The 27,428-nt window shown below is 37.1% G+C and overlaps 1 protein-coding gene across 5 annotated transcripts in view; it reads left to right on the top strand.

Annotated features, from left to right (window-relative positions):
- SCN8A (sodium voltage-gated channel alpha subunit 8) overlaps nt 1-27,428 on the top strand; it is a 166,685-nt gene that overhangs the window by 86,688 nt on the left and 52,569 nt on the right. For all 5 annotated transcript variants that reach the window (XM_036236494.1, XM_016142642.2, XM_016142648.2 and 2 more), the window contains exons 7-12: nt 2,537-2,758; nt 3,852-3,915; nt 5,762-5,903; nt 7,423-7,629; nt 8,474-8,767; nt 18,627-18,989. In XM_036236494.1, coding sequence (XP_036092387.1) covers nt 2,537-2,758; nt 3,852-3,915; nt 5,762-5,903; nt 7,423-7,629; nt 8,474-8,767; nt 18,627-18,989 — 1,292 coding nt within the window. The remainder of the gene's footprint in view (nt 1-2,536; nt 2,759-3,851; nt 3,916-5,761; nt 5,904-7,422; nt 7,630-8,473; nt 8,768-18,626; nt 18,990-27,428) is intronic.

Here is a 27,428-nt window from a genome sequence, read left to right as displayed (position 1 = left end):
TTCAACTATTCTTTTTTTAAATCACTTTTTGACTCTGAAAACAAACTGTATAATTTTAGTTGCCTAGAATTGCATTATTGACCTAATATAGACCTGCCCCAACCCAGCTGAATATAATGAAGGACTTTTCTATTCCTCAGAAACTTATGGAAATAAGTTCCATGACATCAGCACAATTTTTACTTTCTTATGGCTGCCTTCTATTTTATACCACCAATACCTTCTTACCTAGCTCTGTGATTATGATACAATTTCCCATGGCCTTAGGAATAAAAGATGGAAATTTCAACTACTTAATCTCAAACAAATAAATATCTCTGCCCTATTTTAAAAGACTTCTAGAGAAGATTCTTCAGCTTCTCCTCCACTGCCCCTGCCATGTAGTCCTGTGTTTTTACCCACATTCTATGTGTGAGAAAAAGAGACTGAAAGGTGACTAAATTTGTTCTGAAACACAGTGGGCCATAAATAGTGGCTGAGCCGGGACCAGAATCCCTGCTTTCTGATTCCCTGGCTGGCGCTCTTTTGCACAGCTCTGGGAAGAATAGAAGAATTGGGTTAGAAGTGCCTTGTGTCCTGGACCCAGGCAGGCTCTTTCTAATTTCTTTGGTGGCCACAGTCTCCCCAGAAGAACCCCTCAGTAAAAAAGGACAGCACCTTGCACATTTTTCATCTCTACAGTCTAATTCTTGGCTTTTTTTTTTTTTTTCTTTAACTTCTCTTAGATTCCTTTTAGGATATCTGTGTGAGAGGAAAAAAAATTTCTCATTCATTTACTCTTTCAGTAAAAATATATTAAGTGCCTGCTTTGTGCCAGGTGCTGTGCTAGATACAACATTCATTACTACGATTGGACTCAATTTTGAAAATTCTAGAGAGTTGCTTGCAAAATACAGCAAAAGGAAAGTCATGTTCATATCACCATCACATGAGGTTAGCCATGTAATGTCATCCCAACGATATCTCTTTGAGAAGAGCAATATATACATAATATTGATAGCTAATAAGTGTTAAGTGCCAGGTACTGTAATTGACGTTTTCCATTTATTTTCTTGATTTAAAACTCACAGCAACCCAATGAGGTTAGTATTGCAAATACCTTTTTATAGATGAATAAACTGAGGTTCAGATAAAAATGGTTAATATTTGAGTCATTTACTATATATACCACCAGTTGCTATGTCAAGTGTTTATATAAATCATGCTTAATCCTCACAACACCCCTATCATGATCCCTATTTTCATGATGATAAACTGATATCCCAAGAGGTTAACTGTATTACTCAGATCATATAAGTAAATGGTATAATTTGGTTAAAATTAGTACTTATCTACCCAGCCTCACACTTCAAAGCCAGGATTGGGATTTCCCTTGAATTTCTCTCCAATATTCTTGCCTTCAGAAGTAGATCAGAGATGAGATCCGTCTTGAGGCCTGTGCGTCTGCCTCCTGTTCGGCCTGGTGCACTGGCACTCCAGGAGAACTCAATGCTTTGTCAGCCATGTCCTATGGAAAGCCTGATGGCTGGGCATGCCCAGGAGAGCCACATATAGGCTCAATTTTGACCTAAATGGTGAACCCACAGCCATATTTTTCTGTGTCTCCTATCACTGATCCCTTCCTGTGCAGTTAAGAAATCTGTCTGTAGGTTCAAATTTGAACCAGTGGCTTGCGTTGAAATCTCACATTCTAGTAGATTATATGTATTTTTATTTTGTTTTTAATCTAGGACAGAAGAACATCAGTTGTAGAGAACAGGGCATATATGTGATAGAGAAGGTATATTTTTAAACGGAAAGACAAACCATAAATATTCTATTGATAATAATTAACCTTTTCAATGCATTGTCATTTCCAGAGCTCTTGGGGAAACATTATTGTACTTTTTCATTTATTATTGGCTTTTACATTTCTAATAGTTCTCTTTCCAACTGGAAGACTCCTCAATTCCTGACTTTTCCATTTATTTATTCAGCAAATATTTACTAAGTATTTGCTATGCAATAAGAAGTATAGATATAGCTGTGAAGAAGACAAACATTAATAATTAATTATAACCATGATAAATGCTACAGAGGAAAGTATAAGGTACTATTAAAATGCTAATAATAGTGGGACAGGGAGAATAGTTACAAAGTTAGGGAAGGCTTTCTAGGGGAATTGATATTTAAGCTGGGACCAGAAGGATGAAGAATTGGACAGGTAGGATGGGGAGCAGAAGGAAGCATTCTAGGCTGAGAGAATAGCACATACGAAGGCCCTGAGGCAAGTAAGAGCTTATCTCATTTAGGAGCTGAGAAGCCATCAGAGACAGGAAAGGACTTCCAGGAAAAATTATTGACTTAAAAATTGATACTTCTGGAAAAATTAATAATATTGCTGACTCATTGTTATTTTCACGGTATAAAAGATAAAGTGTCCATGTTCCAAGGATGGTGCTGTGGGGAGGAGTAGAAGCCAGTAGCCAAGAGGGAGGCTGGGGGAGGTGGGGAGGGTTTTGGGATGACACTGATTTGCGGGGTTCTATCTCCTCAGGCTTGAAGACAATTGTGGGTGCCCTAATTCAGTCCGTGAAGAAGCTGTCAGATGTGATGATCCTGACAGTGTTCTGCTTGAGTGTTTTTGCCTTGATCGGACTGCAGCTGTTCATGGGAAACCTGCGAAACAAGTGTGTTGTGTGGCCCATCAACTTCAATGAGAGCTACCTTGAAAATGGCACCAAAGGCTTTGATTGGGAAGAGTATATCAACAATAAAAGTAGGTGGCCCCTTCGCTGCGAGAGGAGAAAGAAAAATCTATCTCTAGTTTACATGGTCAGAAGCCACTACTGGGCTTTAAAAAGTAGTTGGAGCCAAATAGGAATGCCAGTGCTGCTGGAAGTAGCCTTGTGAAGATTTTTTGCTTTCCTTGAGCTAGGATTGCGTTAGAAGCTCTCAGACTTCAGCCCCTTCTCTCTCTCTCCTCTCTCTCTTCTTTCCTCTCTCCTCCTCTCACTTTAAAACCAAAAACAAACTTTATAGCTTTGTGACATGTACCCCTAAACTTTTGTTTTGAAAATCAGGCTTCGTAGTTTGACAAAAATCTTTTTTTTATTTTTTTTCTAGCTGGGTTACCTGAGATATTTAAACATTTGGTCCAGAACATAACTAGTAGACTTTCTTAATAACAAGACTTTAGAATCAGTCTAGTCTAGGGAGTCAGGTAATCTCTAAGGTACCATTTGATCCTATTACAGTTAAGGAGCTTTAATAATTTCATTTCAGGAACCAGAGCACTTGGGTCTTACACTCAGGAACATTTGGTATAGTAGTACTTCTATAAAATAATGGGGGAAAGTTAGCAATATCACTATTAGTCACTTGAGAAAATAAAGGCAATTAAATAGCCATGCAAAAATGTTGCAAAGGAGATTTCAGGGACACATACAAGAAAGGGAATCGTGCCTTCTAATTTATAGGACATGGTAAGTAGTGATCGGTGAGGATTTCTAGTTTATCTTTGGTAAAGAGAAATTATAAGGACAGAAGGATCAAATTGTTTAAAGGGGTAAAGAACTCAGAAAACTCTCTTTTGGACCCTTTTCATCTGAGTACCAGAGCCTAGCATATAGATGTGAAGTACAAGTGGAAGTCAGGTGTCCATAAAAAGAAAATTGCATTACAGCATTTACAGTAAATATATAGGAAAATAATGGGAAAGAATACTTATCAGGTTCCACTGCTCTCAGAAAAGATTTATATGAACTAAAATCAATAACTTTCTGCTGGGGCTAGTTAGGAACAGTATAACCTTATTCTCTCATTCACTTAAATTTGCCTTATTTATTTCCTGCCTCTTCAAACTTTTCCAGCAAATTTTTACATCATTCCTGGTATGCTAGAACCTTTACTCTGTGGGAACAGTTCTGATGCTGGGTAAGTAGCTCACCTAATTTTATTCTCCCTTAAAATAATGCATCAGATAAAAATGAGCAATTTTCACTTTTCTTTGTGCTCATGTAGTAGATACTAATTGAGTCTAATGTATTGGTTGACTCAGATTTTTTTTCTCTTTCATCTTTGTCTATCCAAAGTTGGCATTTCACTAGTAGCTGAACGTGCCTATAGTCTCAAGCCAAAATCAAAGAATTTAAAGGTTAAGGGTAGAATCTATAACACCAGATATCTCTCCTGTCTCTTGTAGACTCCCCTCATTCTACTGTAACACAATCAATAAAATATAAAGTAAAGACACCATCTCAGTGATGATTAGCACCCAAAGTTGATGACCCAAAATATACTAGGCCCAACAGCATGGGGGAGGGAAAAAAGTAGCAATTTTTTTTATTGCGGTAAAATACACATAAAATAAGACTCACCATTTTAAGAGTATAGTCCATTGTACCTTCACATTGTTACACAACCATCACCACCATCCATCTCCAGAACTCTTCATCTTCCCAAACTGAAACCCTCTGCCCATTAAACAATAACCCCCCCACCTCCCTCCCTCCATCACCTGACAACTGCCATTCTACTTTCTGACTCTATGACTTTGACCACTGCAAGTACCTTATATAAGTGGAATCATACAGTAATTGTCTTTTTGTGACTGGCTAATTTCATTTAGCTTAATGTTCTCAAGGTTCATCCATGTTGGAGCATATGTCAGAATGTCCTTCCTTTCTAAGGCCGAATAATTCCATTGTATGTATAGACCACATTTTGTTTATTCATTCATCTGTTGATGGGCGCTAGGGTTGCCTTCATGTTTTAGCTATTGTGAATAATGCTGCTGTGAACATGAGTGTACAGCAACATAATCTGAGTCCTGATTTTGCTACTTCTAGCTCCAAGACTTTGTACAAGCCATTTAAATTATGCGAGACTCAATTTCTTCTTCTATAAAATGGGTTGAAATAAGTCATGTTCTCACTTCCTTAAAGGATTATTATAAGTATGCAATTAGATAACACATGTGAAAATGCTTTGTAAACAGAAATCTACATAAATGTAGGGTGTAGTGTCGTTATTCAGAATATATAGATCCTCTAGGAATCAGTTTTTTAAGATGTCCATGACAACTAGAAGTTCATTTAATTTCTCTGTTGGTGTAGAAAACTAGAAATGACATTGAAATAAATATTGAGTGAGTCTAAAAGCAGAAGAATTGTTGTAACCAAGGTCAGTGAGATCCCCAGTATGACATAGGTTGTCACAGTGAACGTTAGGAGAACAGAGATGATTAAGAGGATCTTCAAGCCATTTGTCATTTAGGATAGTAGTAATTAAGTTGAATTTGGTTGAATTGCACATTGATACAAATCTAGGACAGTGTTTCTCACATTTTGTCATACCTAAGAATCACCTGGTATGCCTCTTACAAATGCAGGTTCATGAATCCCATATCCAGAGTTTTCAGTCCTAGGTAGGATATAGGAATTAGCATTTTTAAAAGGCATGCCAGGTGATTCTGATCCTAGGCTGTCCTCGGGACATTTTTTTTTTTTAAATGACCTGGCTACTTTTTTTCTTTCCTCTTTTTCTTTGTTCTTTTTTTTTTCTCTTTTCTTTTTTCTTTCTCTTCTTTTCTTTTCTTCTTCCTTCCTCCCCTCCTCCCTTATTTCCTTTCTTCCCTTCTTCCTTCCTTTTTCTTATTCCCATTTCTTGGCCTGATTCTATAAATGGTTATTTATTATCTCTAAGGTCATAGAGATAACTTATAGCTGATGACTGGGTAGAATTATGTTGAAAAGCCCTGAGCTTCCCTTTCTTTCCTCAGACAATGCCCAGAAGGATACCAGTGTATGAAAGCAGGAAGGAACCCCAACTATGGTTATACAAGCTTTGACACTTTCAGCTGGGCCTTCTTGGCATTATTTCGCCTTATGACCCAGGACTATTGGGAAAACTTATATCAATTGGTAAGTAATACCTCTTTTTTCAAGTGCTACCTCTTTTTCTTTGGTGATAGAATTTGCATAAGGATATATGAGTTTAGGAACATTCTGTGTAGGAGACCTTTAGTGAAGACATTATATTGTCATCTTTTTTCTTTGGTTTATAAAATTAAATGTATTCTCCCAGCCTTGCTCCTATTTCTTTAATACTCAGTCATGTATAGCCGTAGCGGTTCACAGCCTCGTGCCTGGCCCGGGAATCTGCTGTGTCTTACTACTTCCTATTGTTTCATCACCCATCTACAGTGTTTCTGCTTTTGGATTATGAGGCTTAGGGCATCTTTTTAAGACATAGTAATTAAACATATTGTGTGAGGCACGATGCTAGTCTAGACATTATAAGGATGAGATTTCTATCCATAAGAACCCCAGAGTCTAAATATGTCAACATTTTCGAGATTTGTAACACATTTGGACTTGTTTAAGCCAGTTATGACAGATATTTTAAAAGGTTAGTACCGTTTTCTTGGGCTACATTTGTGACTCTGGGCAGCCGCATCAGTGACTCTGGGCAAGTCATTTAACTTTGCTGGTTGTGATGAAGAAGTTAGTCTAGGTAATTGCTGAGGGTCTTCCAGCTTAGAAATTCTTTGATAATCCATTGTTTTCTGTTTGACTCTGGCATTTGAAAATGCCAGTTTTAGAATGAGAAACATGTCCCCTCAGCATGAAGGGACCTCTTAAGGAAAGCTTCTAATTCAGATCCCCTAGGAATTCTTACTTTCTGTTGGACAGCCTAGAGTTCCCTCAGGTTTAAATCTTTCTCATGAAATATTTATGATTGATATTAAATTCCATTAAATATTTGTAGTTGAAAAGAATAAAGATGAAAACTAAGTAATAGTGGGTCACATATACATAACTTAAAACCCACTTGTTCTTTGACTTTTGTCGGCTCAGTGCTGGTGAAAGGAATAGTCTTAGGATGCTTCTTCCTTTTTTTTCCTTCCCCATTATTCTTTATGTCATACCCATCTTGAAAGACCCATCCTATTACAAAAGGATAAGGAAGGATGTCACTCAAAATGGAAACTTCCTATGACTTAGGCCTGATCCCAGAGATGGAGTTTGTCCGTTAATGCTTAAATGAGGTGAAGTCTTGTATTCTTTTCTTTATACTTGTTTTAGAACCAACCGACAAAGGCAAATATAATTCTTAGCCCAGAACATTTTTTCTTTTAAAAAAATCAAGCATTTTTCTATGAAAGGAGTATATTAGGAATATTTGGAAATAAAAAAAGGACTTTTTTTTATCACAGTGATGCGAGGTGCCACTGACATTTACTGTTGAGTTGAGGATAGGAGAGGCCAATTGGCCATTGGGGATGCTAAGTGCTCTGAGGTATGAATGAGTACCACACAATGAAGGACTGTCCTGTTCAAAATGCAGTAGTGCCCCTACAAAGGAATATTTGCCCACAAGTTGTTTTCAGCCTGATCCATTTGATACAAGTGACTCAGAAAATGGTCTTTGTCTTTACAGACCTTACGAGCAGCTGGGAAAACATACATGATCTTCTTTGTCTTGGTCATCTTTGTGGGTTCTTTCTATCTGGTAAACTTGATCTTGGCTGTGGTGGCCATGGCTTATGAAGAACAGAATCAGGCAACACTGGAGGAGGCAGAGCAAAAAGAGGCTGAATTCAAAGCAATGTTGGAGCAACTTAAGAAGCAACAAGAAGAAGCACAGGTTGGTTGTCAGTTCTTTGCAAGAGGCCTTCCTGCCAGATCACTGTGACTAAGGCCCCATCTGATTGCTGCTCCAGTTGATCTTTTCTAGGCATATTGTCAAATGAAAGTCATTGATCTGATTAATAACCCAAGTAACAACTGCAGATGGTTGATTTAATTATTCAATTTATCTTAATGGCCAAATTATTTGTTAATATGACCTTTTGATGAATTTCTCAACTATTCAGTGTTCAACTGCCATAGTGCCTGGAAAGAAAAAAAGTGGCCAGAGTAATTTGTATAGTGCTTCATGTAAGCATAGCATTTTTGTTGAGGAAAGCATTAGGATCTCCTTCAGAGATTCTGTATGGTCATAAAAAGTATTGATTGTAATTGAAAAGAGATCTAGATAAAATAGTAAAGTAAAAAATTGAAAAACAAATTTATAATTCTACCACCCTAATAATCCTTATCCAAATATACGTGTATTCTTACACCGTGGAGCCCATATATATAATATAGTTTCTTAGCATTTATTTTCAGAGCTGTTCAGAAAGGATCGTTTGGCACCAAGAAGGCAGTCGAGTTCTTATCTGAGACACTCAAGAGAATAAATCTCAAAGTTCTCACACTGGGTTCTGCTCTGATTCCTTAGTGCTGTGTGTCACAATAAAAATTCAACGAGAAAACGGAAGCAGCCAGGCCCTGGCCACAGTCTCCTCTGACAGGCTGATTTTCCTTTCTCTTTTTTTTCCCCCTTTCCCTACCTAAGGAAAAGTAGGTGATCTGTACTAATCTCCTGGCTTTGAGTGGCTCCAGGTGATTGCTTCTGATCTGGTTTGTTGCTGTGGCTCCCTTCCTAGGCTGCTGCTATGGCCACTTCAGCAGGAACAGTCTCAGAAGATGCCATAGAGGAAGAAGGTGAAGAAGGGGGAGGCTCCCCTCGGAGCTCATCTGAAATTTCTAAACTCAGTTCCAAGAGTGCCAAGGAAAGACGTAACAGGAGAAAGAAGAGGAAGCAAAAGGAACTCTCTGAAGGAGAAGAGAAAGGGGATCCTGAGAAGGTGTTTAAATCAGAGTCAGAAGATGGTATGAGGAGGAAGGGCTTCCGGCTACCAGACAACAGAATAGGGAGGAAGTTTTCCATCATGAATCAGGTAAACTTTTTGTATAGGTCTAAGAAATTCTGGTTTTCCTAATCTCACTTAGTTCTCATATTTCCTTTTGGCTTTACATTCCGAGACCCATCCCTGCATCCTCAGGCCTGCTTCTCTGTGCTCCGTATTGTTATCCTCTAAGAGGAAGTGTTTCCTGACGTATTAGGACCATCCTCTGCTCTAATCCTGCCCTCCCTTCTCCGCTCTGAAGCCAGCCCTAGGACAATGTGATGACCTTTGGCAGACTTACTTTGGCAGTAATGTTGATGTTGTATCAGCAAGCCTGTGTTCTAAAGCATCAGGAAGAACTTTTCTCTTCTTGGCATCTAAATATCAGAATTTCGCTCAAACACTTCTGTTTAAGAATTGCATGTAACTGTAGGTTTAAAAAAAAAAAGGGATGAAACTCTTTAGGTTACCTTATTTGAATGTAGCAAGTTTTAGTAATTAATTATTCTGGATATATAGTGTCATGCTGATAAATTAACCTTTGGTAGATTAAAAGCCTCCATTTCACCCAACTTTGTTAAATAGGGAAACTAAGAGAAAGAGAAACTAAGATAATTACTGAGCATGCTATTACTATAAATATAATATAATAGATATTTTTGGATTTCAAAGAATACTACAAGATCTAATTCTTAGGCTATTTAATTCTCCATTTTAAAGAAAGTTTGCAAGGTATAGAATAGATTACAGTTACTGGTTATTGCACTGTATCCAGTGTCTTTTCTTGTTTTCCAGGAAAGATTTATCGTACCTCTTTTTGCATCTCTCACTTCCCAGTTCAGTCTTTTACTAGTCCTATTCATATTATCACAGCAAAATCTCTCATGTCCATCCCTCGTCTCTATTCTTATTAATCCTGTCTTAGTTCAGACTTTTGTATTCTTTTGTTTTTCTGCAGTTATCCAGTGCAGCTTTGTTTCCTGTAGTCTTTCTCTCTCTCCTTTGTATTTTATATACTGTCAGCAGATAGCTTCCTAAAACACAGCTCTCATTGTTCATCACCAAGCAGTTATGGAGGACCTACCATATGTTAAGGATTGTACTAGGTCCTAGAGATTAAAAGGTGGTTAAAACATCATCCTTGCCCTAGAGAGCTTACAATGTAATGGAGCAACCAGATACATTTAAAATTATTTATCCAATACTGTTGTTGCCATTATTCTACAATTGAGATATGATGGTCTGTCTTGGAGGGTAGAGATCCAACCCATCTTGGAGGTTCAGGAAAGATTTTCTGGGGACGGGAAATAAAGGATAAATAGCAGTTGGTCTGGTATGTATGTGCGTGTTGACGAGGGAGCACTTAGAAGAAAGGACATTCCAGGTTTGGAAGAAAAGTATGTTCCAGTTTGGACATCCCAAGTTGAGTTATTTGTTGGATAACCAAGTAGAAAGGTCTTTTAGACATACATATTGTCAAATGATAGAAAGGAGGTTCAGAGCTGAGAGGTGGTGATTGAAACCATGAGGCTTGATGAGATTACTCACAGAGATTATATCAAGTGAAAGGATAGTGGACCAAAGGCATAACCACTGGTGTTTCGTGGGCATCAGAGTTGGAGCTCATGGAGGAAAACAAACGAGCAGGCATTAGGGGTGCTAAGAGAACCAAGAGTTCAGTGAAGCCAAGAGAGCACAGGGATGGGAGAAGACAGGAGAGTGATCAATGGATTGGAATTTAACAGAGATGATTTGTTAGTTCCGAATTGGAAATGTCTGTTGGGTTTGGCAATATGAGGCATTGAGAACTTTAAAGACACATTTCAATCAGGGTAAGGATGGGTGCCATATTGAATGAGAAGTGGAGACAGTGAGTGTAGACTTGTTGCTCAAACTTATTTAAAGAATATGGGTGAAAATAAGCATTTTTATAATCCGTAGGGGTAACAACCTAGAAGAAGGGAAGATGGAAGGAGAAAATGGAGTAGAATAGAGAAGAAAATAGAGCACAATCTTGGAGGATGTAAAAGTAGATAGTCTTTAACAGGAAAGGGGCACTTTGTACCCCCAAAACATCAGGAAAATAGGGGAGGGTGGGTGTGGATAAATTTGTAGATAGGGAGTAGGAAGTTGAGGAAGAGGGTACCTGGCAGTCTCTAGTTTTCAATAATGTAGGAAATTAAAAATCTTATTGAAGGAACTGAGAGGTCGAATAAGGGGTTTAAAGAAAATCTTGACATTTTAGAATAGTAATTAAGAAGAATGGGTAAGGGAATTCTTCTAATTAGAATTACTCTATTTACTGATGAGTCCCATAGCACTCCTCCTTCCCCTGAACACAGCCTACCTTTTCAATCCCCAGCCACTGTTTTTCATCAAGCACCCTATACTTAAACCAAATGAACTACTACATGCTTCTCATATATGTTTGTCTTCTGCCCTCTGTTTTTCTCTAGAAACACCCTAAGATGCCCTATTTTTTCATCTCAGACTATCCACATCATACTTGTCCTTCACATCCTTCTCTCAAGAAAACTTCCCTGACAGCCCCCATTTTATACCCAATTGGAAATTATTTCATCTTTCCATTATACTTTATACATACCTCTTTATGTGTTACCCTTTACTCTGTGATATTATATTTTCTTATGTTCATATCCTCTCCTCTCTTAGATAAAGTCCTAAAATCAAGGCCTGCTTTTTGGCAAATGGCTGCCATTCAGATATTTGTTGGACAAAAGAATGGAGGACTTTTATTAATCTGATTTAGCCCCTTCTGGAACTTTTTGTTATGGCCTGAAGCCATCTCTGTTTCACCTTCACATTATCTTTCTCCTAATTCAGTCTCTTTTGGGGAAAAGCATGATAACAGTTTTGCTATAATCCAACTCTTGTCTTGCAAGCCATCACCGAGCTAGTTAATGAATACCTTAGTACTGTTAACACTTTGCTTCTGAATAGTCTCTGATTATTCTATACACTTTAGCACAGAGTTGCACAGATTGCTCTCTAGCTCAAAAAATATATATGGGTTTCTGAGATGTCCTGCTTTTCATGAAATGTTCACTTCCTCAATTTCCCCCATCTGAAAAAAATTGTAGAGTTCTAGAGGCCATGACTGACTGCCAAGACTTGCTTAGAAACCCCACACAGTAGTAACATTCTTTGTTTCAAGACTCTCTTGTTTGTATCTAAGTTTATCTAGTAAGAGGCAGGATTCAAACCAGGTCCTTCTAACCGCAAAGCTTGTGTTCCTAATCACTAGTCCATAGTCAGCCCACCCCAGGACCCTCCACACATTGCGTGATCTTCTCTCCTGTTGTCTTAGCAGTGAATGTGGCTTCAGTTTTTTCACAGCACAGTTCGAATGTGTGTCAGTGTCCTTTATTGCCAGATCTTCTGAGACCTACATGAGACATCTGCCTGACCTGTCTCCTACCCATTTCTCTTTAAAATTACTGCTCTGTGTTTAGGGCTTAGAACAGTTTATAAATATTAGGCTGAGTCCATTTTTGCAAAGCATTTTCATTATTCTGTTGCAGCAGCTCTCAAACTTTTTGGTCTTAGGACCCCTTTATATCTTTAAAAATCATTGAGGACCTAAAGAGCTTTTCTTAATGTGTTTTTAATTTATCATATTAGAAATTATAATTAAGAAATTTAAAAATATTTACAGATTTATTTTAAGATGATGGTGAACATATTATATGTTTAATACAAATTATATATTTTTTTATAAAAATTAACTGTTTTCCAAAACAAAAAAAAATTAGTGGCAAAATTGGTACTATTTACATTTTTGCCAATCGTATTAATCTGTGGTTTAAAAAGAAGAAAGCTAGAATATCATACCTGTTTTGACATTCAGTCTGTTGCAGTATGTTTTTTTAGTTGAAATATTTGAAGAAAATCTAGTTTCATACAGATGTAGTTAGAAAAGTGAGGAACATATTATAGCCTTTTCATGTAAATGTGAATATGCTTTGATGCTATTCCAAAACTCTACACTGGTAGTTTAATGGTTGTAATGTGGAATCTGAAACGGTATCAGTTACTTGGTACTCTGTTACATTTAAATCTTTTGTGGTATTTTGTACTACAGAACTTTGATTCATAAATACTTTGTAGCATCATGCATTGGTCATATGGGAAATACTGGTTCATTGAGTTATGCAGATCTTCCAAGTACTGATACACAATATATTTTTTTAAATCACATACAGTATTATCATTACTAATCTTATCAGAAAAGTCTTAAATACTGTGAAACTGTAAGGACCACAGAATCCACTGTATACTTGTGAGAAAATGAGAATGATAAAGCCCAATATCATCTTAGTATTATTATAAAATAATTTTGACCTCATGAGCCTCCCTAAAGGGTCAGACGGACTCCCCAAGAGTCCCCAGACCACACTTTAAGAACCCCTGCTGTATTGGAAAGAAAAAGGAAAAAGAAGAAAAAGTGAAATACTGCATGGAAATAGAACATTTAAGTCACCAATTTATCATATTCTAAACATCTCAGTCGTTGTTAAGCCTCCTCCTAACAGAGAGCTGACATGGGTACCCTAAAATCCCAAATTAATTTTTCTTTAGAATATGAGGGCCCTCCCTTAAATCAAGAACACCCTAAAGCCATTCTCCCAAACTCACACCTAGACCTAAGGTAGTATTTGCAGTTAACTGTGTTGTGGACGGGAAAGATTTTGAAAACAGTAAGTAAGGCCTACCCATCTCATACTAGCTGGATCCGAGAAATTAATACAGCCTTGTGCCCAGAGTCATCACTGAAACCCTCTAGTCCAGGGAAGTTGGGATTGGGAAGGGGTTGGGGTGGCTACCCTCGGGGTGTATCTCTTCAGGGAATGGATGCATCAGGATCCGATACACAGGGTACAAGGAGGAATGGAACAAGTCATCTTTTTCCCTTCTACATTTATTTCAGTCAACTCTTCTGCCAATAATGAAACAAAGAATTTAAGAATAATAGATAAATTGTTTCCTTTTAGTGTGTGTTGTCTCAGTATCCTTGATTTCTAGGTGTATGTAGGTTACTGAATTGATCGTTATCTTCCTTATTACTTTCCAATCAGTTAAGACTAGTCTGGTGTATTGAATCTCATATAATATATAATATATCCTACTAGGCTACAAGTTTAGAGAGGGTAGGGACCATATTGCATGTCTTATTCATCCACATATCCATGTCACATAGCATACAATAAATATTTAATGGTCATTTATCAAATAAATCAAATCTCTTTCCTAATTTGGAGACATAATGTATCAGGTAGTGTCAGCACCATTAGCCTAATGCAGAATCACATTCAGTCCAGGGAATTTGCTATCAAAAATGAGATAATGACCCAATGCAGGTATGGAACAATGCTAAGTTGGGTGGCTAATTTACAGTATATAATCTAAATATATGTTAATTAAACATTGTACCAATAATGTATAAAACACTCCAGGAGAAATAAAGATGAGTCAGGCAGTGTGCCCTTAAGGAGCTTGTAGTTGGCTAAAAAGGAGACATAAAATACCTATGCTAGTAAAAAGTAGAGCATAAGAACTCTGAAAAGGGCTCAGTGCTGTGGAAGGATTAAGGAAATTTGTAGAGTAAGAAGCTGAAGGGTTGGACAATGGAGAGCAGAGATGATTTCCACAGCTGAAAATGTAGTATGCACTGGAAATAGAGAAAATAAAGACCTGAAGACAGTGTGGCTGGAAGATGGGGTATAGGGTATAGAGGAGAAAAAGTGAAAGATGAAATGGGTAAAGTAAATTAGGGTCAAAGCTAGGAAGATCTTGAATGCCATTCTCAGGACATGGAGTAATGATGTTAAAGGTGATTATGGGATTTAACAAAAGAACCTAGGAGTGCCTGAGTCCTGTCTTGTCCTGGCCACATTTCTTTCCAGTGAGGCCCTCAAGGGAGATAAGTGTGCCCAAGGCACTATTTATTAATATCTAGGATTATGCTCTGAACCTCAGTGTTCTGTGTTAAACTGAACTGAACATGTGGGTCGAAGCCTAAGGATGTTTCCTATCCCCCCTAAACCTAGGATCTTACTATAATAATGATGTTTGTATTTCTCTGCATTTTAGGATGCTTTGACATTTTAGGATCCTTGCTGGGAAGGACCCTTTCAGTGCTAGCTTAATTCCTAGAGATAGCATGCTGCTTGCCTGGAAGGGTGCCTTTCAAATGTAAATCAACCATTGCAAAAACTCTTATCCCCAGCCTTCTCTTTTTATCTAACTCTCACCAACCAAGTCAGTATTTCCCCTGCCCTAAATCACTCTAGGGCCAGCTATCAGACAACTAGGACCACTCCTGTAGCTCAGAAATTATTCAAACTATACTATCATAAACTCGCTCAAAGTGCCTGCTCTGCCTCACCCATTCCTTCCTGAGTAAACAATAGTGAAAGCTCTGGGCCATGCTTTTTTCCTTGTCCTTTTTGTCTCTTTACTAATCCCAGTACCACCCCATGAGGCCCTGCATGCTCTCTTCCCTTGGGAACTATAAGTAACAAACTCTTCTTTCAAAGGCAGTCACCTGACCCTCCATACTCGATGAAAACAAAATCACAGGTACATTTTAAGACACTTACTATCTTTTGGACAGCCACATTGTTTAGTGAAATGTTTCTCAAACTATCTGTGGTAAAGGACCAGTTTCTGTTTTCCCCAAGTTTTCAAGAACTGATACTATTGTAGAATAAAATAACAATGAATATGTAGAAAAATTATCACATTCTTGGACGTTGTGATGTCCAGTTACTATTAGAGTTTCAAAATGCTTCTCTCTATTTTTCTGCTTGTCTCATTGCAGACCAGGAGCCAATCATTCACTAACATTGGTCTTTGAGTCACACATTGAGAAGTGGTTCAGGGGAATGAATCAGTGAGGGTGCCCAAACATATATATGAGAAGAGGCATAACAAACAGTTGGAGAAGGCCCTGATCCCTTTACCAATGCAACAACATAGAGGAAGGAAGTATAAGAGCTGGCCATGTGCGTGTCCTTTTAACACACAGTGACACCATCCACTCAGTGAACATTTTGGAATCTAGCCAGTGCAGCTTCTTCTTTCTGGTGCAGAATAGGGACAAAAGAACAAAACAAATCAGTGATTTGGAAAGGGGTCAGTGACATACCTGCATTCTCTTTTCCAGAAGGTCTATGTACAGCATGCGGTATATATTTAACAGTGGCATTTATATCAAATCATCTATGATTAATGGTTTTCTTGATGTGGCCAAATTTATTTGTTGTCTCAGAGATACATGAGTTGCTTTGAGCCAAGGTAGGAAAAGACTGCATAACAAGGGAAATACAGATAAGAGAAGAGTTTGATGAAACTAAAAATATCTGAAGAAAATATCCTGATTGGAGCACAGGGACTTCATACATTATAGATAGAGGCTGGAACCAAAAGCGTTTTGAGTCTAGAACTAGGAATGGAGTTCTAGGTAACAAAAAGGTATGGACAAAATATCAAAGAGGAGCCTTACAGCCCTTCCAGGGTTATCAGCAAAGGTATTATTTTAAAAAGTTTAACACTTACATTATCTGCCCTATATTGGCAGAGTCCAAGCCCACAAAGAACTTTCACAGTGGAATCATTTTACAAGAAGATTAAGGCCTAAACTCTAGAGCAAAAATTTCATATAGTTTAAAATTATTTTGAAAATTCCTTCAAAGTCATAATTGAGCAAGCTGAGTATCTCAGGGTAGCAAGGAGGATTATCTAAAGTCAGTTGTTTGTCAGGTTTCTTTCTCTTAGAGCAGTCATCCTCAAACTGGGGGCACATGCCCTTGGGACACATGAAGGCTCTCCAAGCACTGTTAGTTTTAAGGAGCCTGATTCCCAGATCTTTAACTTATTTATTCCTATGCCCAAGGCTAGCCCGAAGGTCCAAAGTTGCACCAGTTATCCTTTTCCACTTCCGTTCCACAGTCAACCTTCTCTCACTTTACAAAAGGAAGGCATACCTCTCTGTCACCCCATATCTTCTGTAGTGCATTACCCTAGGATATAAAAGTCTTTGGGGTGCCAAACAAAGGGACAATTGAGAATATTAGTGCCTATAAAGTTTTCCTTAATCCATTGAATGTAAATCAATTATAAGGCTTTCGGAATTTACCTCTCACATACTTCAGTTTAGAGTGAAACATAGAGTTAGAGTCAGGAGTATTTGGATGCTTTAAATTCAGGAGCCAGATAATTGTCACTGGGATACATATTAATACATTTATTAAAAATGAAAAATGAGGTCATACTTGTTCTTATGAAAGTAAGTCTTATTTTGCCAGTTTTTTTAGCAATGAGAACATTAGACATTTTCATAAATTAAATGAGCTAAATCCATGGCTTTAAGGTTTTGATTAATACATCTTTAAAGCATGCGATAAGATAAAATCATTTCATTAAAAAAATTAATGTTGGTATTGGTGTATAGACATTAACAATATTTTGGTTATTCCAACTTTTCTGTTGGGTTAAATAAGTTTCCTTTAAGGAAAAAAGAGTAACCCCTATAAGAGTAACCCATATAATTATTAGTAAATAATAAAGCCTTTTTGGTATCCACAGAAATCAAGAAATGAAATAATTTTAATATCTAAGTAATAAATCCTTTGGCAAGTTGGGTGGTTTTCATTTCTTTGCTTTTAAGAGAATTGAAAGAAAACCATATCTAATTGTCAACCAGTAGATTATTAAAATAAATTTTGCTGATAGCTTACTATGTGACTTTGGCATATAATTTGGAAGGCGTTCAAAGAATTGAGTGACATTACTATAATGAAATTCTTTTGTTCCAGGATACTATATACATTAATAAAGTTCTTCCACTTAAAAATCTAATATTAGAGGGGGAGGAGGGGAATTGTTGAGCCGTGTCTCATTCTAATAATAAGTAATGCTATCTATAGATATTTAAACCAAAAACACCAACTGAAGAAGAATTTCATCCATGTCACTAAGAGATACATTTTAATAAAATTTTCTTTTTAAGTTTAGAAATTACTTATAAAATGTATACTTGTATATCTTAGTCAACCGTTAATAAGAATTATAATAAAAACTCAATTCAGGAAGGTTTTCTTAAATTTCTTGGAGACTTACGGTCACAGGAAAATTTAAATTTTTTAAAGTACAGTTTATAATTTTTGTTGCAAAGAAGTATTCAAAAGTGGTCAATAAAATACATTAAAGTATAAAATATTCATTAGCATAAAATTCTCTAGAGAATGTAGAATGGAAGTATGAGTCGAAGGAGAAAGAAATGAGGAAAAATTTCTGAGTTTTAAAGAAGAGTTTTATTTTAAAATGTCAGTGTTGTGAATTATATAACAAATATTTAAACTTTTGGTGAAAGTAATTTTTTGTCAGTTTTAAAATGGAATTGGAGGGAATGTAATTTTCAACTGAACAAAAAGCTCAAAGACCACCATTGGCATTGTGCCTGACCTCCCGGGCATGTGCTCTGTGAAAGAATAGCAAGTGAAACCCACTTTTAAATTCTTAACTTTTTGCTAAGTGTGGCATAAAGTCTCACTTGAGTAAATGAAAGGCACACTCCATGCGAGCCCATAGTATGAGAAATAGACACACCGATGTGTTTCCCAGTGCTTTGGCTACCTAGAGCATGAGATAAAAGCATTTTGAATAGTTAACTGGCAAGACTGACTGGTAAGACCCAATACCTCAAGGGTATGGGGCAAAAACTGAGTAATAATGGGTGTTGACCAAGTGCTTTCTGGGAACACTCATGTTCTGACAACAGGGATGCAAGGGTGGGACAGGCTGGGGAAGCAGTGGCCTTTGCTTAGCCTGTTAGGGGGTCAGCCTTCCGTCTCATGTCTGCCTCTCTCTCTCTCTTCCTGTTCTACAGTCCCTGCTCAGCATTCCGGGTTCTCCATTCCTCTCCCGCCACAACAGCAAGAGCAGCATCTTCAGCTTCAGGGGCCCCGGGCGGTTCCGGGACCCGGGCTCAGAGAACGAGTTTGCAGACGACGAGCACAGCACGGTGGAAGAGAGCGAGGGCCGCCGGGACTCCCTCTTCATCCCCATCCGGGCGCGCGAGCGCCGCAGCAGCTACAGCGGCTACAGCGGCTATAGCCAGGGCAGCCGCTCCTCGCGCATCTTCCCCAGCCTGCGGCGCAGCGTGAAGCGCAACAGCACCGTGGACTGCAACGGCGTGGTGTCCCTCATCGGAGGTCCTGGCTCTCACATCGGCGGGCGTCTCCTGCCAGAGGTGAAAATAGATAAGGCAGCTACCGATGACAGCGTAAGGAAGTAAACATATAGACCGAGGCTAGGCATGGCAGTCTCGCCGCTCCCTTCCTCTCTCCTCTCCCTGCTCTGCTCATTCCACCTGGTCTCCCACGCGGTGCCCCCCCACTCTTGTTTCTACGCTAACCGTGTCTGTTTTCTCCCTCCCGGTTTGTTTCTATTTCACTTTTCAGTCCTCCCTCTTTTACTGCCTTATTTTTCCCCCTTTACTTCATTCCTTGCTCCATTTTCTCCATCTTTCTTTGTTTCTGTTACTTTTCCTCCATCAACTTCTTTTATTTTACCTCTTTTTCTTCCTCTCCATCTTTTCAAGTCTATCTGCCTATTTGTTTCCCTGTCCCCACCTGCTTTGACTGAATGCCTCTTGCCAACGGATCCTGCCCAGATGGAATGAGAAGCATCGTGCCACTATCAAAGACCAAGTTTGAGCGGCTTTGGAACTACCATTGCTTCTCCCGGCCACATCCTCTCTCCTCCTAGGGAAACAGCTTAGAATTTAAAGCTCTTATCTTTCTAATTTAAAAAGTAATACGGTTTTGAAAAATTTTCTAAGTCTCCTCTGCAAGAATGAGATGTGATTTTTCCCAAGAGGGACGTGCATGCATGATGCTGAGGGTAGGAGGTGTGCACCAAGGAGAGCCAGGCTAGGAGAGGTTAAGGGAACCACTGCAAAATGGACTTAGACAACAAAGGGAATGGAAATAAATCAAAGGAGGGAAAAGTAGGAGGTTGGGGCAAGAACACATGGTGTATGGGGGAGGAAGGAAAAGGGAAGCAAAAGATGAATTTTAAATGTAATCAAATGTCAGGCTCTGGAGGAGCTGCATATGATAGCTTCACAAAATCACTTGTCCGGGGGTTTGGATAATAGCTTCCCTCTTTGAGAAAACCATCTCTTAACAATTCTTTAAAATCTAAGCTGTTTATACCTTTTTTCTAGTTTTAATTTCTTATAATCTGAGTGATTCTAATCCTTCCTACCTCTAATTCCTTAACTTTCCTCAGTCCCTCCTTAGCTGGTGAAAGTTCCTTGAGATAGCATGACAGTCTGTTTTAACACTTCAGTTTCCTCTAACATAGCATGAAGATAGCCAATCCTTTAATTAGCATGATGCATGTGTGGAGGAAAACTGGACAATCAAGGATAGAATTATTCAAAAATGATCTGTTTATAGCATTTTAGGGCAGTTGTTGACTTGTATAGGTAAAAATTCAAAAAGCAATTAGGATGTGTTTGAGATCCTCTCTTCTTTCCCCACATTTTTTTTTTTAAAGCAAAATACTTTTCCACTTACATCTATCTGTATAGCTCTATATAAGCTGCAAATTACTTTAACATGTATAATTTAATTTATCATGGATAAAAATTCCATAAGGTTGACACAGTAGAAATAGATTATTATTCCTGTGTTTTAGATGAGGAAGCAGGCTCAGAGAATTTGTGCTCCTTGAGGTTACACAGTTCGTGACTGATAGAACCAGAATCTTAGACCTTTCAGAAACCCCAATATTCTGTTTCTCAGTTCATTTTAATGTTTTCTCTGCATAGGGACATGGCCATTTCTTTTCTGGAGAACTGTTTATTTAAGATGAACAATAATAATAAAAAACAGTGATTCCACAGTCCCCCCAAAACCAGATAGTTGGTCAAAATAAAGGTTATAGATGATTATATTTACTTTAAATTTTATTTGTATTTCATTTTCACTAATTCTATGTCGAGATCTATTTTGGGTTCTACAATTAGATAATTATATTCTCTAAAAAAATGAGACGATATCACTGAGAATGAGAGGTGGGTTAGCATAGACAGTATAGTTTGGGCAATTCAAATGCTTAGAACCAAATTAAATATTAATATCTTGGCAGTTTTTTAAAAAATATTTAAGCCTAGCAATACATCTTTTTCTTTGAAGAGAAGGTATTAGAAAAGGTATCTAGGAAGAAGGAGCTTCAGCTTCAGCTTGGGGCACATGAGCAGGTTCGGGAGTTTTGTTTTTGGTTTTTTAGCAGCTTCTGTTGTACTGTGTGGGAGAAAAATTTGAGAGGCAGTTGAGCAGATGGCTGTGGAATGTAAGGCTTTCTACACCACCTTACATTGTGCACTAGAGTGCTGCCTCCGGGTTTTTTTGGGAGCCTGCACACTCAACACCCTGTAAGCACTTAGGAGATGTTTTGCTGTGGTCCCAAGTGATGATGGTGGCAGACTTGAACATTCCATTCCCAAGACCAGGAAGTCATATCCCAAAGTGGCAGGAAGATGAAGTAGGAATCATTTCCAAGGGCTTTATAAGTAGAAAAAGCTTTTGTTAGACACTATATAGAAGCACTTCCTAGCCATTAATGGTGTGAGGATATATCTAAGTTACATTAATAGGCCAAAAAGACAAAACAAAAACAGAATGCATATAGTTTATGTGGTATGATATCAGATCTACACGAAGACAAAACTGCGTATAGAAAAAAGATGACTGACTAAAAGTTAACAGTAGCTGCCTTTAGGAGGAGAAGTTATTGGTGACTTTTTCTTTTTATTCTTTCCAATTTTCTACAGTGGGCATAATATTTATAACTACTATACATTGAGTTCCTACTATACTCTGCTAAGCACTTTATATGCATGATCTCATTTAATTCTTATAACCACCCTATTCGGTGGATGTTTTATTAACAGATGAGACTCAGAGATTTGGTGACTTATGGAAATGGAATTTGAACCAAGTTCTTCATGATGCCAAAGAGAACTTCCTGACTGATTAAATATTAGCTCCTTTGGGAAGTGGGGAAAACAGTGATTTATCTGAGAAAGACACAACTTATCAATAATGGTATATGCAGCCCAGGCCAGATGAGCCATTAATACCTCTGTGGGCTAGAATGAAGCGACTCTTATTGCCAAAACATTTTGGATGCATCTATAGCCACAGATTAACTTGCCTTTGCCTGAACCTGTATAGAGTGCTTCCAGTTATATACTCATGCTCTGTGGATTAGTGTAGGGAGCCACCGATGGTCTTTAAGCTGGTCTCTCACGATATTAATGCATAGGCTTTGCCACAACTGTGTTTTTTTTCAGTCTCAAATTAGGAAATATGTTCTCTATGAAAAAAAAGAAAGATATCCAGACATCACCTCATGAGAGTCTCATCAAAACTATGTCACATCTTAATTAATTATTCAGTTGTGATTGGGTGATGATATTTTTTGATAGTTTGGGAATTTTAACTTTTTGGTGAAGCAAAGGATAAGGGGACTTTTCCCATGTCTTCATCTCTGGGCTAGAAAAGTAGGTGAGAATCATAGCTCTTCACTCATAAAGAAGGCCACTGACAATCCGAAAACACTCATAATTCAGAAATCAGGATACATTAGCTTACAAATGTACAAGCATCATCTTATTAATGCTCACAGCCCCTGCCCTATGAGATAGATACTGCCATTGTCTGCATTTTACTGAGGAGGCAACTAAGGCTTAGAGAAATAAACTTGTCAAAGATTACACAGTAAGCAGTAGAATTAGGATTTGAATCCAGACAATCCAATTCTAGAGTGTTAACCATTAACCATTATGTTATACTAATTCTAAAGCCCAAGTTCCTTATTTACTTATGTGATCCTGGGAAATTAATTTAACCTCTCTCAGCCCATTTCCATATTTGTAAAACAAGAGATAAAAGGAACTTTTTTATAGGGCTATTGTTAAGACTAAATGTAATAACATCTATAAAATATGAAGCATGTGACTTGGCTCATTATTGGTATTCAGAAAGCCAGTTTCCATTTCTTTCCCTATAATTTTTTGGCCTTTTTGGCCCTGATAAGTAAACAGTAGGATTTCTGTTAAATTGTCTGACTTGGAAAGGATGGGCTTCCTTCTAAGATTCTAAAGATACTTAGTCTGAGAAAGAGAAATTATTGTACAATTATTTAAAAGCAAAACACAACAAAAATTTGAGAAGGGCTTGAACAGAGATAAATAGCTAGGTTCTAAGGTTACTTCCACATTGTACTAAATTTTAGTTCCAAGAAAGCTGATTGGCTGGTAGATTTCCCATAATGCATTTCCATGTGAAGACAATTTAGAATCAATAGCAAGTTGAGCTTTTTGGGGCAGATCTGTAGAAATGTGGACAGAATCTGCCATCTACAGATGTTGCAGGATATCTCTTTGAAGACAGCTACAATTTAGGAAGTTGGAAGTCAGTGCCTAAGTTTTCTAATAAACTTTGCGTTAGGTTAAGAGAAATGGAACAACTATATACTGGGTTTAACTTTCAAAGAACATAATTAAGATTCTTGATTGCTTCCTCCATTACTGATAGTTTTGCCCCAAGGCTCCTTGGAGGCCTAAATTTTAAAAAGGCAGAGGCTCCTGACTAAAAATTAATTCTTTCTCTGCCTCCTTTCCCAAAACAAATGAAACAAAAGAAACAAAAAATACATACCTCCATTTACCAAAAAAAAAAAAAAAAATAGCCTGAAGCGATAGGGAAGGGTATGGGAAAGTATGTTATCTTTCCTCTGGTCCTTGGGTCACAGCATGGTTGAAGGAAAAGCCCTTTTCCCACATCCTAGGTGAAAGAATTAGGCAGTTGAGCCAATAGCAGAGGTATACATCACAGAATCCCGAGCAGGTCTTGGTGGAAGGTGACTATGAGGCTGCTTTACATAAGAGAGTATCTACTACAGGTTTTCTATAATCTGACACAAGAAACAATAACAGACATTGCTGATGGGAATATAAAATGGTGCCACCACTTTAGAAAACAGTTTGGCAATTGCTCAAAAAAATTAAACATAGAGTAACAATATAACCCAGCAATTCCACTCCTAGAGATATACCCAGGAGAACTGAAAACAGATGTTCACAAAAAATCTTGTATGTAAATATTTATAAAATTAAATTATTATTTATAGTAGCCAAAAAATGAAAACCTAAGTGCCCACCAACTGATGAATGGATAAATAAAATGTGATACATCCCTACAATGGGATATGATTCATCCATTAAAAGGAATGAAATATTGATTGATGCTACAACATGGATGAACCTTGAAAACATTATGCTAAGTGCAGGAAGCTGGACACACAAAGCCACATATTATATGATTCCATCTATATGAAATGTTTAGAAGAGGCAAATCCATAGAGACAGAAATCAGATTTTTGGTTGCTTGGGGCTGGGTAGAAGTGGAGCATGGGATTGACTGCTAACGGGTACAGTGTTTCTCTTTGATGTGATAGAAATGTTCTAGAATTAGATAGTAGTGATGGTTATACAATATTGTAAATATCCTAAAAACCACTGAATTGTACACTTTAAAGTGGTTTAAATGGTGAATTTTACGTTGTGTGCATTTTGTCCCAAATTTTTAAAAATTGAACAGAAGGGCAGGGAAAAAAAACAAACAATAGCCAAGTACCTGGACGTTCAGTCTCAGCTTTCAAAACCTGACTTAGGGAGGTGGGACTTTTAGGAACTACTCACCCAGCCTCGTATTCTTTATACCTTGATTTTAACAGATTAGATTTTCTTAGTAGTACAGATGTATTTTCCTTTGGATGCTCCCTTAGCCCCCAACTGGTGCTCGGCATGTTTATTTAATGTTCTTTGTAGGAGATTTTAGTTTATGTTGTCTTAAGCAGTTAACAGTGATGAATATATGTTTGCTCTCTCTCTCTGTTAATCAATCTGACCTGACAAATATTGAGAGACTGCATATACAAATAGACGACGACTCAACTATAATATGAAAATAAAACTTTCACTCACAACCTGCCCAAAAAACTAACCCCCTTATCTACAATAAACAATTCAGGAAGTTGCTGTAAGTCAAATTTACAGGAAGCCAAATTGCTATTTCTAGAGACAATCCAAGAAACTAAATAGTAAATTCTGTAACTATCAGCCCCAAATGGCTAGGGCTTGATTAACTGACAACTTTCATAATTTGTCCATGCTTCCAAGATAGGACCAACAAACCAGATAAAGCCAAATATGTACTGCTAACCAATCACATAGGATGCTCTACTTCTAGTTAACCAGCCTCCAGCTTATCCATGCCAGTAGCCTCGAATCAGGGCATAGCTGAAGCATTTCTTTCTTTCCACTCTAAAACTTTCCTACTGCTCTACCTGCTTTTGAGTCTCTGCCAAAAGGCACATGGTGGTGGCTCTCTCAGTATGTCAAGCTCAGAATAAATAGCCCTTGCTTTTCTTAATTTAGTTGATCTTCATTTATTTTCACAATACAGATACATTTTGTACATATATATGTATCTGTATTGTACATATATATACACACACACATATATATATAGCTGTGTGTGTGTGTGTGTGTGTGTGTGTGTGCATTTCATATTCTTTTTCAAAAGAATCCCCCTGTGTAATCAGCAGTAGTACGTTGGGTAACTCTCACCCAAGAGTTACCAAAGTTATGGGTAAAAACCAAGGCGGAGAAGGAGCTCTCTGACCAGTTGAGGATTTTCCCCTAAACCCATTTACCACAAGATTCTCCTAGAAGTACCTTATACCCCTTCTAATCAATTCCCTCCCTCTTCCAGGCAGCCATTTCTGACTTGTATCACCATAGACTAGTTTTCTTTCATTCCTGTGAACTCACAAAATACATGTTTTTTTATTTGGTTTCTTTCACTCAACAGGATGTTTTTTAGTTAAATTCATGTCATTCAGTGTATCAGTAGTTCATTCCCTGTTATTGATGAGTAGTATTTCATGGTATAAATATATCCCAATTTGTTGATCCACTTTCCTATCGATACATATTCAGGTTTTCCAGTTTTTAGTAGCATGTGTAAGCTTGCCAAGAGCATTCTTGTACAACTCTTTTTGTAGATAAATGTTTCCATTTATATTGGATAAATACCTCACAGTGAAAGTCCAAGGTTATATGGTAAATGTATGTTTAACTTTATAAGAAATTGCCAAACATCTCTCCAAAATAGTTACATCTTTTTTTTTATACTCCCATCAACAATGTATTAGACTTCGAGTTGCTCCATATCTATTGTTCAGTGGGGTTAGTCTTTGATTTTAGCATTTTAGTGAGCATAGAATGTATTTTATTATGCTTTTAATTTGCATTTCTTTGATGATTAGTGATGAGCATCTTTTCATGTGCTTATTGACTTCGCCTGTCTTCTTTTGGTAATTTCTTAATCAAATCTTTTCCCCTTTTTTAACTGAGTTATTCTTTTCATTATTGATTTGTTTGTTTTTTATGTTATGGATACAAGTCCTTTATCGAATATATAAATTTTTAATGTTAATGAAGTCTAATATGTCAGTTTTTCCCCTTTTATGATGATTTTTTACATCTGTCCAAGAAATCTTTGCTGACCCTTGAGATCATGAAGGTATTTTCTCTTTATAAGCTTTACAGTTCTGGGTTTTAAAATAGGTCTCCAATTCAGCTCAAATTAATTTTTGTGTATAAAACTAGATAGGAGTCAACCTGGATGAATATCCAGTTTTTCAGCACCATTTGTTAAAAAGACTTTTCTTTTTCAGTTGAATTGATTTGCCACCTTGGTCAAAAATCAGTTGATATAGTACATGTGTCAGTGTCTGGATTCTATTCTCTTCTCTTGTTCTATTTGTCTATACTTATACCACTACTACATTTCTCCTAATTATTATAACTTTATAAGTCTTGAAATGAGACAGGGTAAGCCCTCCAAACAAAAAAGATATTTTTAAATTTTGTTAAATAATCTTATGAGATTATTTTTGCTATTCTAGATCTTTTTTAAAAGATTTTCCTATTCTAGATCCTTTGCATATCTTCATATATTTTAGAATCATCTTGTCAATTTCTTTTAAAAAAGTCTAGAATTTTGATAGCAATTGCACTGAAACCACAGGTCAATTTGGGAAGAATGGGAATCTTAATTATATTGAGTCTTCTAATCTATGAATATGACATATATCTTCACTTTTTTAAGTTTTCTCAAGTTTCAGCAAAGTTGTACAGTTTATAGTGGGGGTCTTGCATATCTTTTATTAGATTTATTCTTTCATATTTTATATTTTTTGATAGTTATAGAAGGTATAATTTAAAATTTTTTTATTTTCAAGTATTTTTTACTAAAATATAGAAATACAGTTGATTTTTGTATAGTGACCTTGCATCTTGTGACCTTGGTATATTAATATATTGGTTCCATTAGCTTTGGGGTTTTGTTTCTGTTTTTTGTTTTTTGTTTGTTTTTGTAAATTCTATAGGGTTTTTTACATGTACGATAATATTTCCTGTGAATAACAGCAACTGCAATCTTTATGCCCTTTATTTTTCTTGCTTTATTGAACTAGCTAAGACTACAGATACAACATTGAATAGAAGTGATAAAAGCCAACATTCTTTCTTGTTTCCAGTATTAGA

The sequence above is a fragment of the Rousettus aegyptiacus genome, unplaced genomic scaffold, assembly GCF_014176215.1.
Source record: "Rousettus aegyptiacus isolate mRouAeg1 unplaced genomic scaffold, mRouAeg1.p scaffold_m13_p_2, whole genome shotgun sequence".
In the NCBI taxonomy this organism is placed as follows: domain Eukaryota; kingdom Metazoa; phylum Chordata; class Mammalia; order Chiroptera; family Pteropodidae; genus Rousettus; species Rousettus aegyptiacus.
Note: the sequence above shows the minus strand (reverse complement) of the source record. Positions and strands in the feature narration are given on the sequence as shown.